At 32.2% G+C, this 14,585-nt stretch overlaps 1 protein-coding gene across 1 annotated transcript; it reads right to left on the bottom strand.

Annotated features, from left to right (window-relative positions):
• Window positions 1–3,463: 3,463 nt before the first annotated feature.
• Window positions 3,464–8,141, bottom strand: LOC111473091 (protein tesmin/TSO1-like CXC 3). The gene is made up of 10 exons (XM_023118653.1): window positions 7,793–8,141; window positions 6,846–7,006; window positions 5,987–6,737; window positions 5,171–5,643; window positions 4,988–5,065; window positions 4,711–4,891; window positions 4,538–4,633; window positions 4,388–4,454; window positions 4,102–4,264; window positions 3,464–4,022 (listed from the first exon to the last, which is right to left on the bottom strand). The coding sequence occupies exons 1-10, from the start codon at window positions 7,844–7,846 to the stop codon at window positions 3,674–3,676; spliced, it is 2,373 nt and encodes a 790-aa protein (XP_022974421.1). The 5' UTR covers window positions 7,847–8,141; the 3' UTR covers window positions 3,464–3,673.
• Window positions 8,142–14,585: the final 6,444 nt, after the last annotated feature.

Raw genomic sequence — 14,585 nt, 5'->3', positions numbered from 1 at the left:
ATTCTTAAAATTATTAAATAATTCAAATTTTCCTCAAATAGTAATCTATATGTTAACTTGCCTACTCACAAAATTATGAAATTTCTAATGCTTTTCCTTTTTCTTTGCAATAACCAATATTTCTAGTTTCCTTGTGTGGGTGGAACACCACCTCTCTTTAATAATGGATCATTAATAAGGAAAAATAAATTAGTATTATAATAATAATAAAATATTACTAAAATATATATTAAAATTTTTAAGAAAATAAAATAATAATAATATCCAATTTTTTTATGTTAATATTATTAAATAAAAATTAGGTAGAATTAATATCCATAATACAAAAGTCAACAAAAGTTGGTCAGCATTTTTTTAAAAAAATAATTAAGAAATATATTCATCGACTACAAAATTTATTACAATTACGTATTTATTGATATTTCATAATTTAGTTTTGGTTCATCATATTATCAGGTCGACGCATTTATTTATAAATAATTGTCTTCATCCACACGCTATTATAAATAATAATTTAATTATAACGTTTTCAGCCCACTTTTTATTATCATCATGTGGGAAAATAAGACACTATAGTCTTAATCCAAAATTAAATGTGACTATTATTTTTAAATTTTGTTGCATTATTAATCGTAGATCTTATGAATTATCAGATAGGCAATCAATAATGGTTTTTAGCTTTGGTCCCATTGCCCAACTTCCCCCATTTACCAACTCCCAACCATTAGTTGTTTTTTTTAGTAAATCATCGGAATGATAATTGGTATTTTATTTATTAAATTATGCTTAAATTAACTGATAATTATTTTAATAGCATCAATTTCACTCGAAAAGTAAAATTATTTATACATGTCATAATTTCTTAACGATAAAATCTATATTTTTTTAAAAAAATTAACTCGACAATAAAAGTGAGTGTTCATAAAATGAACACTCTGACTAGTGTTCATAAAAAATCTATATTTTTTTAAAAAAATTAACTCGACAATAAAATAAAAATTTAAATAAATGGTTGAATAACGGAAACTAATCCGACTAAAAAAAATTAATGGTTTGCTTGAATTGAGCCGAAAAAATTTAGAGTTGGAACAATTGGATTGAGTCTAAATAGTGTCTCAACTCGACTTAATCCAACCAACGAATGAACACCCATATTAATAAGATGATGAATTAATCCATTAAGAGAAACACCAAAATAGCAAAGGGAATCTGTCGGTGCTTTGTAAGCTTATATTAAACAAACATTAAGCAATAAAAATAATAAAAAAAGTCCCCCACGATTGCCAACACATTGTTTGAATTTTTGGTGCGTTTCGTCTTGGTTTTCTCATATGGCCTACCCCTCCATTATTGGTGTCTCAAATTGTGGGTGAATTTTGTCTGCCTTTGAATGGGTCCGCCACTTCATCTTTTTTTAAATTAATGGTCCACTTTCAAGTTTCAACTATACCACGGTTATGGTTCACCGAATATACGTTAAACGTTTAAATTTTTTTCCTATGATATTCATTAATGCAATATTGACAAGACGGTTGAAATGTCGAGTGATTTGAGTATTCTTAGGTTTATAGATCGAGTATGAAAATTACACGTTTAGTTATTTAAACTTTCAAGTTCGTGTCTATTTGGTACTTAAACTTTAAAGGGTGTCTCATAAATTCATGAATTTCAAATGATTTTTCTTTTAAAAAAACATGTGGTACAAAAATAAAGCTTTTAAAATATTAAGGAATGGAGATAAAATTATTATTATTATATTATGGGATATTTACAATTTATATCATTGAAATAAAAAGGGGGAAATGGGAGGCTTTCTATTTTTATTCCAAATATAAATATTTAAATTTTGTTTGCATCTATTTTTGGTTTCAAAAAGTTTTATTTTTTACACTTTTTTCCTTTAAACATAAAAGTCCGGAATCATGAGTAATGATAAAAAAAAAAAAATCAATAATTTAATTTTCTAAATATTGATATTTTCTGATTATTTGGGTCCAAGTAAAAATGTTGACTCATTGGACAACTTGTCAATGATCAAAACCGTCCATTTAATGATGTCCACATGGATGCTAACGTAGGATTTTTTACTCATTGTATATGACTCATGGTCCACCTGTCAGATGGCAAATGGGTTGTTCATACTTATTAATATATAAATAATTGGTGTCCCTCTAATTTTACTTTGAATTATTTTTAATTTCGAAGTTTTGTTCGACCAAAATTGGAAGTTTTTTTTCATTTGTTTCAAATGTTAACGAACAAAAGTAACTCATTTGAATAAGACAAGGAGGTTTTTAGAACATCAAGTGGTTGAATATGAATTATATGTTAAGAATCACGGAACTCCACAATAGTATGATATTGTCCACTTTAGGCATAAGCTCTTGTGGTTTTCTTACAAATAAAGATGTATTTCTTACTTATAGATCCGTCATCAACTTCCCAATTTGCCCTCAACATTATACAACGTTTAATGAAGAAGTTAAATATGCAGGAGATGTTGTAAAGCTTCCAACAATGGAGATTTGGAGCACTTTCTGCACAATCAAAACTCAAACACCATCAATAAAGACAGTCCTTTCTAATTGGCTCAGCTCAATCTTGTCCACCCACTGTTGGATTGTTCCTCCTCACCAAAAAAGCTACATTCTTCTGCTTTTAGAAACAGTACAACAGCTAATAAAAACCCTTCACCCTCTTGATGTGATTTCCCTCTGAAATTCTTCATCAAACCATTTTGCAGGGTTTGGTTTGGCCATTGTCTCGTGAAAGTAGACGAGATACGCACAAACCAAACCAAACCAAACCAACCCAACCCAAACACCCACAAATTAGAAACAAAGGAAAGAAACGATTCAATACATCGACAACCGCACAAACCAAGAAAGAACAACAAAGGTTTAATTCAAAGAACACATCAAGAAAAACAGCCACAAAGAACATTAAGACCAAAGAGATTGTGTTTGTGTGGACAATGGTTTGAATATGTTGAAGTTTTGTGGAGTGTCGGCATGATTGTCCTTATAATATAAAAAGCAAAACCCAAAAGACATCAACCAACCTCCATGATTAAGTTGGCCTTAAAAGTATATCTAAGAAGAAAAGTGGAAATAAGAGGGGCATGTGAATCTTTTGGATCCCAACCAAGAGATAACTTTCAGATTTTGTTCTTGTTTTCTAGTGAAGTAGCCAGCTGTGTGGCTGGCTACCAGTTGAATTCAGAAAAACAGTGCTGTAAAAAGTTAAAACTTGTGCTGTAAATTTGTTGTTTCTTCAAACAAGTAAAAATCCTAGACATGTTTGTTCCTCTCTACAGTTCTTGCTGCATAGAAAAGGACAAAGGCCTATCTCTCACCCATGTGCCTGATTCATATGGGTTGGGCCAATGGGCTAAGGAGTAAGGGGGTAGGCCTTTGGTTTCTAAGGCATGGCTGTCATCAACTATGAAGAGAAGAAAGGATGCAAAGAAGCAAACTAATGAAGGATCTATATAAATCAACAGTCCAACCATCATTTCTACAGGTACAAGCTTAGGGAAACTAATATTTTACATGATAAGTTGGAGGTATTGGGCGTACGGACACTACTTTTATTATACAGAGTACTACTGAGCAACATACTTTTCAACTAATTGACAAATTGAAGCAGACTTTGCTCGGAAGACTCACCATGTTCAGTGTTGAGGGGTGAGAGAAGGGAAAGAAGGAATCGACTGCAATATCAACTTCCGGCCTGTTCGTGGTAATGGCGATAACCCGAAGTCGCTCTGAGGAGGAGATATCCTCTTACTGTTGGGGGAGCCAGTCTTCACGCCTGCACCAGGAGAGCAATTGCCACAAAGAATATCTGGCATTTCATCTTCCATACCAGGAAGAGTATTTTTCCCTGGATCCGGTTGCGATTGGAGAATGTTCGGCTTTTCGAGCTTGTTGCCAGTGTAAAATCCAGACGAGGATCCGACGTTGAGAAAAGAAGAACGCAGCGGTTTGCTCCTTGAGGAGAAGGGTAGAGGAACCAATTGCCTGTTGATGTAGATTGTCAATATCCCAACAACAATGAATATAAACATTAATGTTTAAGATGAAATTTTCAGAGATCCACCTGCAGTGCTGTAATGGTGTTGAGGGAATAGCAGAACCTGGGTTCTGTTCTTCATTATTCGGAATTTCAGGGCCGTGCAAAGCTTTGTCGTCCATCGCACTCGCTTGGTTTGTTTCTGGTTCTTCTTCTTCTTGTTCAGTTTCTAATCCTAATAAAGAAGACCCTGAAACAAAAACAAAATTTACTATGAAGGAAAATAGTGAAAGGAAAGCAAAGTATCTAAAATCTCAGATGAACAATCAAGAGACCACGGAACCAACGCCGCGAAATCACTCGTAAAACTCACCGTCCTTTCTTCCAAATGCATTTTTACACCCCTCACATCTGCAACTGATGGAGCATCCAACACCGCCCTGCACGAACAGTTTAAATAAGATCCCACGGAAGGAAAAGAAGAACAAAACTAATAAACACATGATTTTCCAAGGGGGAAAACCTGATAGCATTCACAGTATTTCTTGAGGCAACTTGACTTCTTGCAGTTGCATCCCCTTTTATGCCGTGCAGATGCCGGGGTTTTGTTAGATTCGTCCTGAACGAAACAAATTTCTCAAGTTATTATCTCGCAGTCCGACACTACAGAGAAAAATCTAGACAGAGATTCCATACCCCAGGCTCAGGAAGAGAGTCCAAGTTCCTGATCACTTTGGGAGCAAATGCAAGTGGATTGCGAGATTCAATCTGTTTGCGAGTTGCAAGAACGGTATCTTCATGAATAGGTTTGTTAAAGCAATCTTGACACGAGCATGGCTCGATACAGTAAACGCCTGCAGCAAAGCATTCACAGTAACTGCACAAAGAGTACAAAAGGTCAAATACTAATTATGAAGCCAATTTGAAGAAAAGAAACAATTGATTCAGTCAAACTGTTGGAGTTGGAACTCACAGTTTTAAACACTTCGACTTTTTACAATTACAGCGTTTGCACGACGACTCAGTTTCTCCAGCATGTTCCAACCGACGCCTGCAAAACCATTTGACAAAGTTTTAGATAACAAGGCGATGAAGCTAAACATCGAAGTTATATACTGTGATGCATTGGCCATTTCATTCAGAGAAGTTTACTTGCCTCTTCTTTTTGGGACTATTTTGATTGAAGTCCTCCACAAGCACATAAGCGGATGCCCTCACAGCATCTTCCTCGTTATGAACCCCATTCTCTGAAGGGTCCATATCCCTTTCAGTAACGACCGAAGTTAAGCGCGGATCCAGGCCAGTTGAGGGAGAGTGACATGAAGCACTCGAGTTTGGCAAATTTAGCTGCTTCTCGGACGAAAACTTCTCTTGATTGAGAGTTTTGGCATCCTTTGACGCTGTTGCCAAAGCATTTAAGTGTAAACCTATTCCAGTTAAAATGCATCGACTTGCAACACCACCGGTTTTATAAGGGACCAGCTGTTTATCCACGGATGGCATCTTCTCTTCTGGATGTGTCGACACAGAACCACTAGTTGAACCATCTTCTAAGTTTTTTCTTCGACTGACTGCTGCCTCGAAGTCCAGACAGCGCCTCCGCATACCCCGATACAAATTAGACACTGGCTGTAAGCAAACAAACAAACCCCAACTAGTATTATTGAATAATCAAAGCAAGCTACATTATATATTAGCTAAAACAAAAGGGATCACAATGTATGGTGAAACGGGCTCTATATGAAATATTACACAAAACGTAACCAGATAAATTTAAATAGACGTGTTCATAACGTTCTGACTTAAAAATTGGTGTAATAAAAACATTGATAAGTTACATTTTTGAACAAAATGTTATCCTTCTCAATTACATTGCCTATTATTTCCTTGTAGTTCTGACATGCAAGATGCAAAAAGTCGAACGGTAGCATTTGCATAAAAAGTTCATAGGGAGACAATTAAGCATCAATACCTTACAATCATCTGTAATATATCTAGCCACCTCATCATCTGTTATTTCCCTACTCATAGAGTTACTTGAGTTTGGAAAAGAAAGGCTATCTATTGCACGGTCCATATCTTTTAGCTCACGAGCCTCTCCAGCTTGAGATGACAAAAACTCTATTTCCTGCTGTCCACCACTAGATTCTATTGGATCAGCAATTCTCATTTTCGACAGATTGGTATTGTCATTTTCCATGATTTGAGACAAGGTACTTGAAGTAAACCCTGTCACAAGGTCTAATGGTTTCTGAACTAGTCTGATAGCCTCTGAACCATTGGGGGAGCTGAATATCAAAAGATCAGAGCCTTCAGTAATTAAGCTTTCCCAATCATAACCGGTCGCCTCTCTTTCTTCAGTGAGGCTTACGACTTGCTTATTCGCTTCAGCTTCAGCTTCAGCTGATCCATTTCCTGATTTGTTGTGAACATAGGGTTCAATTAAAGCTGGATCTTCACCTGATTCTGTAACACTATCTGGTAGCTTTTGGTCACAGTCTGGACGAGCCGAATCGCTCTTCATAGCTTGTGGCTCCTCTTTAGTAGACAATGGGTGCACAGAAGGAAGCTTGGTTGGATTAGAAAGTGAATCAGAGTTTCCATCTGGTGCACTAGAGTTCTCCTGTAATTGAGACACACTCCCAGTAACACCTCCATTGGTGTCAACTTTATTCCCATTTTCAGAAGCGAAGTCCGGTTTCGATAGATCTGCAACACTGTGCCTAATGACAAATAAAACTTCAATTATATAATGAGAAAAAGTAGCTGCATTTACATATCCTCACAAGTAATTTGAAAAAAAGGCATCTTAAAAGAGGCCTGTACAGTACCTTCTTAAGAATCTAGATTCCTTGTATGAACTAACGTGTGGCGAAGTAAAAACTGATGGAAGGGAAGCAAAACTAAGAGAGTTGAATGTCTGCGTAGTATGTATAGACTTTACGGGTTGGATCGGTGATAGATTGTTGATGTAATTGAAAACAGGGGAATCCTGCACCAGCAATAACCCAGTAAAGGCATGAAAAAATGAAGCATTTACAAGAATTAATGCATAAACACCCTTCCCCCAACACACACACAAGAAAAAAGAACACCAAACCACGGCACCAAGTCACCAAAGAGCCACCAATGTGAGCATAGTTCAATCGAGACCAAGAGGTTAGAGGTTCATATCCCCACCCCATACATTGTTGAACTAAAAAGAAAGTCTCCAAAGAGCCTCTAACGTCAGAAAACATTGTTTCTACACGTGAAGCCACAGGCCAGAAACAAGATGCAGATCTGCTCCAAAGCTTGGTGCAGCACAACTAAGTTAAACACACCAAATTTCTAAGTAACAGTAACAAAGAACTCTAGAACAGCAACTAAACCATGGCCAATATGAAAGCAAATATTGCCCAAATTGGAGATCTGGAGCTCAAATACACGAAGCTCAAGGAAGCCAGTCCTCCCAAAACCATCAGACAGCGAACAAACGTCAAATTCATCGAATTAAAAACGTAGAAAACAGTAGTTCAAGTAAAAACCAACCAAAACCCACAAAGACAACAGATCAAGGAATTCACAAGACAAACCGGACCATGCAGCCAACACATCCACAAGAGCATAAATGGGATCGGCCAATTAAGGGTCCAGAAGTCAACGAAGCCAAAATCAAAGAACATGCACAAGAACAGCAAACCAATCCCAACCCAGATAACAAAAACTCCCAAAGTAAAGAAAAAAACAATCAAACAGCAAAAGGGTCAGCCCCATCTGAAATGCAAAGCAGCAGCACCTCAAATTTAGAGACAGAAGTAGTGGCGATCTGTTTCCTCTCCGGAGTATCCATGTCGGCGAGCTAAATGGATTCCTCCAGCAGCATACCTCAAAGAGATCACTCAAAAGAAGAAGAAAACACACACACACACACACACACACACACACACACAATCAAAGCAAGCTAGCTAACCACTTCCATTCTTCTGACTTCCCTTTCTCCGAAGTTTCCCCCTCTCTTAACCTAGTTTTCTTTCTACTTAGAAAAAAATGGGGTCTCCCAGATGAGATTCAAAGGAGCGGGAAGGCGGGATAGTAGATTTTCTCGTGGGGATAACCCGGACCCTACAACAAAGTCCCACCACAATCTCCCACACTCACCTCTTCACAGCTGTCGATGTGTAAATACAAAAAAATGTGCCCCCTCTCTACCTTTTCACAGTAAAATTTTCGTTTTTTTTTTTTTTCTCTTTTCTCTTTTGCTTTACTGTTACATAATACAAAACTATTTATTAAAAAAAAAGTAACGCTGAATATGATTTGCTTTTCTGGGTCTTGATTTTCTTGCCTCAACCCTTTTTATTTTTTTTTCTTTTAGTCCTTCAATCTCTTTCCACTGCCATTGAGTGGATTCAGATTTTCTGGGTTTTTCTAATGTTTCTAAAGCTACTATGATTATTTGTTGTTGAAGAAAAGTATATAATTTTCATATCATTTTTCCTGCCGATTGAATTGAAACTTAATCTTAGGTTAAAAGGGTTTTTTTTTTAAGGCTGTAAGGTCAAATTGAATAAGATTCTATATTAATATTGGATGGTTGATTTTAGTATTGGATTAACCGTAACATATTATAAGATCGATAGAAATTAATGTATATTTTGTCGGATTTTTTTTCTTTTTTTATACATAACATTGCTAAAAAAATGTTTCCATTTTGTAAAGTTAAATAAAATTGTTTGAAAATGGAAAAAAAAAATATTAGATTAATGGAAATAGTATTTTTGTTATTTAATTTTTTTTTTACTAATTTAGATTTTTGGATAATGTTTTTCTTATTTATAAATTGTATTTTTTTTTTGGAATTTAAAATAATTAATTATATTCTTCCATTTTGTTATGTATTTTTTAAAGTAGGGTTATTTTTCTTTCTATATTATAATTATATTATTTATAAGGTAAAATTAAAAAAAAATAACGAGAAATTTCTATTTTATTAATAACAATGTACACGTCTATGTTTTTACTATCCTGAATATTTTCGGTTACCATCCCAATTAATTTCTATTTTTATTAATTATTTTTTAATTAAATTCGATAAATGTATTAGGGTTTAAAGTTGGCAAGGTTATTATTTGATTTATTTTTTAAAACTAATATGTATTTATTATAAACTTAAAAATGGTAAAAAGGCAAGAAAAACTAAAACAATACGGTAAAAAGGGTAATTTAATAAGTTTTTGAGTAAAAATGGTTATTATTATTATTATTATTATTTAAATATTTTGGGAATAAAAACTATAAAACTAAATTTATATTCAAAAGCATATAATATCACCGCAAGTTTTATATCCCCAAATTTAATAAATTATAAAGAAAAAAAAACATCTCTCTTAAATATTTTAAATGCAAATAAATGTGAGAATGAATGAATAATTAGTATTTTATTTATTTGATAGAAAAAGATAAATTTTGTTACTTCTATATTGGGTCAGTGACAGTAAAAAGTAAGATTAAAAACTGACATTTGTCCTAGGTGGAATTTAATTTATAAATATACGGTACCAGTTTTAAAGTTTAATTTTAATAAAATTAAAATGGGTTTTAAATGGGCGGAAGGGCGGGAATGAGGGAATGACGTAATAGTTACTCTACATCGCTGAGCATTGAATCTTCGGTGGACATGAGCTTTTTGTGATTGAACGGTCAAAGGCCACGCGCCTCTCACGTGCCATACCCCACCTTTTTTTCCTTTACAATTTTATTTATTTTTTTAATTGATTGAATTTTAAAATTATAAAAGATTTTTTTTTTTTCATTTTATTGATTAATATAGATAAACCGTTAAAAAAAAACAATGACATTATTTTTTAAATTTTAATCGCTATAAATAAAAATATGCATAATTATAGTTTAATTATCTCGAGTATAATTTAATCGGTTAAAATATTAAATTTTTAATTTTAATCACTTTAATCAATCGACTGATTTTTTACAAATATTTGTTTAATTATTAAAAAAAAACTTATTTTTAATATATATAAAAAAGGAGTATTTCTTTAATTAACCCAATAATTAACAAACTTCCTTTCATTTTAATGCAATGTTGGTCTAAAATTAGTAATCCATTTGCATATTTAATTAATGCTTTCAATACGTAAACAAAATTAATGCTTTAAAGTCTCAACGTCACATTTATTACATATAAGTTTTAAAAATCACAATGAAAGCATTTTTCCTTTAATTGTATAAATAAAAAAATTTCTTAAAAAACAAATAAAAAATTCGAGAATTCAACTAATCAATTTTGGGTTGATAATGAACTAAATTTTTTTATTAAACGCAATTAATTAGTTGACTTAATCCAAAAAAACCGTAAATAATACATTGTACCTTGTTATAATTAAGAATTTTATAAGTGTGACCTGTTTTTATTTAAAATATTAATTGTTCAATTTTATTTTAAAAAATAAATATTACTTTATTTTCACGAACTTATTAATCCATGTCTTATTCGACTAATTTATATATATATAATATTTTATAAATATAAGAATCAATGGTCCACAATTAACATAAAATTCTTTAAATAGCTTTATTTTGTGTGTTTTTTATTTTTAAGTTTATAAAATTGGATTATTTGATTTTTAGTTTTTTAGTTTTAAAAAATCAGCTCAGAGTTTCTCTATTTTTATATTTTTATCTATATTTTTAAAAATAAACAAGCCAAATTTGAAATATATATATATATATATATAATTATTTTTTTAATTTGATTAATAATTCAAGCGCTTCCTTAATAAAATAAAAAATCATTATAAAAAAATTGAGAGAAAAGCATCCAAATTAAAGAAAATAAAATATATTTCAAATAAAACTTAATTTATTTAGAATTTTAATAACTCAATTAAAATAATTAAAATTATCTATGTGAACTTTTCAAATATTGTAAAATTTTCAAATAATCATTAAATAATTTTTAAAATAAAAGATTTTTAAAAGTGATAAAATAGGTCAAATGTTATTAAAAATTTAAACTTTTAAAAATATATTTATACATGAAAATAAAATTACAGACATATTAAGAATAACTTGAATTTTACTTTAAAAATAAAACAGAAATCCACTTAATTATTAAAATATACATTTTTAACTAAAAAGTTCAAAATCGACATTTAAATATATATATAGATAAATATACGCACTTGAGGAAGACAATAGCATTTTAAGACCATAATATTTTTTTAATATACAAAAATCCCCAATATTCCTGCATATTACAAGCGTAGACGACCGTCATGTTTGTGGCGTGCATGACAAAGACACAGTGGCAACAAGACACGTCAGTGTCGTTTTCCGGTGCCGCGCTGGCAGGGCGCGTATAAAAATTGTCTGCTTTATGTGTTAGGTGCGTGGTCCATTTCCATTGCCTTACACACGCCGGTCACCTCTCTTATTTTTTTCTTTTGTAATTAATAAATTATTTATTTATTTAGATAGGGTTAGATTTTTTTTGAGTTGAATTTTTAAAAAATCGAAAAGTTTAAAGGTTTTCCCAAGTTGACATTTTGTTATGACCAACTTGAAAATAAATTCATAACTCAACTTTTGTGAAAATTATAAATATTTCCTCTTGAAAAAGGGTGCCTTCAAGAACGCAGACACAGGTCATGCATGATTGCATCAACTCGTGTTGTAAGATGTTGGGTTAACCCTCGTGTTTAATTGCCAATCCGGTTGAAACTTTGAGTAGACTCCCAGTGATAAGTAGGAGGGAGGTGAGGATGATGTCAAGTCATCATGCCTCTTATGTCCTGGTCTACACACGTGCTACAATGGTGAAGACAAAAGGGTCGTGGTCTCGCGAGGATGTGCTAACTCAAAAACTCATATTCAGTTCAAATTGTAGGTTGCATAGTTGAGATTTATATGATAGATTAAAATTGAAGTAAAGTAGGAGACCAAAGTTGAAGATGAACCAAAACCATTTTCCAAGTCTGTCCTTTCCAAACCTTTTAGGAAGTAGAAATGATAGTGTCGAGTGCATGTGGAAATAAAGCATGCATCCCATAATTATACATAGATTCGGTGGCAGAGCATGAGAACCACCTTGTCTTTTTATTATTATTATTTTTTATTCCATTTCTAAATTTTTCAATTTTGTATTACATAACTTATTAACTAACCATGGAACCAGTTTAAAAGGTTAAAATAAATTAATCTCTATTTATTTATTTTATATTGGACCAAAATTGTCAGAGAGTTTAATAATGGGATTGACCAACAAAATAGGTCGGAACCAAAAACCTAACCAAATTCGGCCAAAGAGTGGAACATAAAAAATACGTAGTTTTAATTATTGGAAATATGTTTTATATTCTGTCTTCGTCCTTCACGTCCTTCATGTCTTGTTGTTCTATGATTCGTTCCTGATCCACGAGAACTGTTTGTTGCCCTTTACTTGTTTAGTGACATTTGTGAACGGTCGTACGTACAGGTTCATTTGTTTACGACCCTTTTTTTATTCATTCAATATTCCAATTATCATTTTAGCAAATATCTCTGTCTTTTGGTTAATGACATAATCTTGAAGGGAAGAAAATCAAAGAGGTGTATTGACTTTTATGTTATTGATGGGTAGGTTTTAGGTTTGGTTTAGGGGGCGGAGTCTTTGGAACATGAAAAGGAGGAAGTTCAACGGCTCCCACTGGGCACTGTTTGTGCTGTTTGTCGAAGAAAAGACCCAAAAGAAGGAAGCTCAAAGTGTTTTTTTATATGTCCACTCTGACCCCACCAATAAAAAATCACCTCTTTTTTTTCTCAACTGGCCAAGTTTGGTGTTTTTATAAAATGATGTTGACCCGAGATAGCTTACGAGGTGGGGTAGAAATCCCTTTCCGCTCCCTCGTCTATTCTCTTTTTAAACGAAAAATCTTCATCTTGACTTCACAAATTAAATAGATATTTCTAATGTTGACGTGGTATGCATTAAACAAAAATGAGTATCCATATTCATGTAGTAGACAGTAAGTTTCTTCATATGCCACGTTCTAAACACCCTATGCTTATAGGAGCAAACCAACTCAATTGAATTAGGTTTGGATAGGATTAATATATCAATAATAAAGATGGGAAAGTGTTTAATGTACGTTAGTAAATAAATATGCAATGATATGTTTATCGAATAACACTTTTGTTTGTTACTTTTGGCATGAAATAAGAGAATCTAAGTTGATTAACCCAATTTAGAATAAGAATATTGCATGCAATTCCAAATGGAAGGTGGACAAAAATAAAATGGTTTGAAATTTTGTAATTCATAATTAACTAATGAAATACTTAGGTAGTAGTTATAAAATGCACCAATAATATACAATGTAATTAAATAAAAAATAGAGTTGACTTAGGGTTTCTTTTCCATATCTTTTGGATAAGTTTAGAAAAATGTTGAACCAAACGTCTCTCGAACTTATTGTCCATTTGTGTTTTGTCCATCTTGACTCAACTCGTTTGAGGTGGCCTTTTGAGCATTTTGGCCTAATGACCTCTCTATTAGACCTAATCGAGTCTCGAGTCCTATATAATTTCAGCTTAAATCTGATTCGGATGGGTCTAACTAAAAAAAAAAACATAAAATTGAAATTATTGTTATTAAAAAACATATTTAACGTTAATTTTTAGAAAGTAGAAATAAATATCAAAGTTCTGCAAAACGACATCTGACACGCGACTAAAAGAAAAAACTGTGTGTGAACAATTGGGCTCAGCTTGACCCGGCCCAAATTTTGATTGATTCTTCGCTCCACCCAATTTCACGGCCCAAAACTCCACAATTTTTTTTTTTTTTTTTGTATTTGATTCATTTTCCGGAAAAAAAAAAAGGAAAGAAAATAATGGTTTATTTAACTAAAATATTAATTATAATTAAAATATTTTAGTTATTTAATTGAAATTGTGTGCTAAATAAATTATTTAAAATCAACTCTTCCTTTTAAATTTCGAAACTATACGCAATCAACCGATAGGCTTTATTATTATTATTGAAAGGTCATTGTGATTATATAATATATATAGAGAGTTCAAAATTAAATTTGTAATTTAATTATTAAAATTAAAAAAATGAAAGTGACATCCACAAATTTGACCATATTCATTTGATTTAATTGATTACCTTATGAAATGGGTAAAGGAAACCAATGTTACCGGTACGGAAGGTAATCGGTAGAGACAAGGAGGTCCGTACAATTATTAGATGCATTGCATTTAGAGCTGCCTCTCAATGTCGGCCGCTTCATTTTCATTTCACTCGGTTTCTAAATGTCAAAATAAACCTTTTAGCTATTTTTACCTTTTCTTGCTATAAATATTCTTTTACTTTAATAAATAAATAAATAAAAATTATCCATAAAATAGCGTTAGTTTTAGATGATACACGTTTGTTTCAATAACGGTACATAAAGTTACACTGTTTTGACGAAAATGACCCTACATAAACTACCATCCATTCAACTAAGGCAAAATAATGATTGAACATGGGACTTCACAAATTTAAAACCGTAGACAAAAAAAAAAAATAATAATAAAAAAAAAAAAAA

The sequence above is a fragment of the Cucurbita maxima genome, unplaced genomic scaffold, assembly GCF_002738345.1.
Source record: "Cucurbita maxima cultivar Rimu unplaced genomic scaffold, Cmax_1.0 Cma_Scf00103, whole genome shotgun sequence".
NCBI lineage: Eukaryota > Viridiplantae > Streptophyta > Magnoliopsida > Cucurbitales > Cucurbitaceae > Cucurbita > Cucurbita maxima.
Note: the sequence above shows the minus strand (reverse complement) of the source record. Positions and strands in the feature narration are given on the sequence as shown.

Bases quoted from the DNA above. Each gene is read 5' to 3' on its own strand.
- LOC111473091 (XM_023118653.1), bottom strand. From the start codon at position 7,846: ATGGATACTCCGGAGAGGAAACAGATCGCCACTACTTCTGTCTCTAAA. The intron at 7,007-7,792 runs GTGCTGCTGCTT...TTGCTGGTGCAG, and splicing joins CTTCTGTCTCTAAATTTGAG to GATTCCCCTGTTTTCAATTA. The intron at 5,644-5,986 runs GTATTGATGCTT...GTTTGCTTACAG, and splicing joins ATATTACAGATGATTGTAAG to CCAGTGTCTAATTTGTATCG.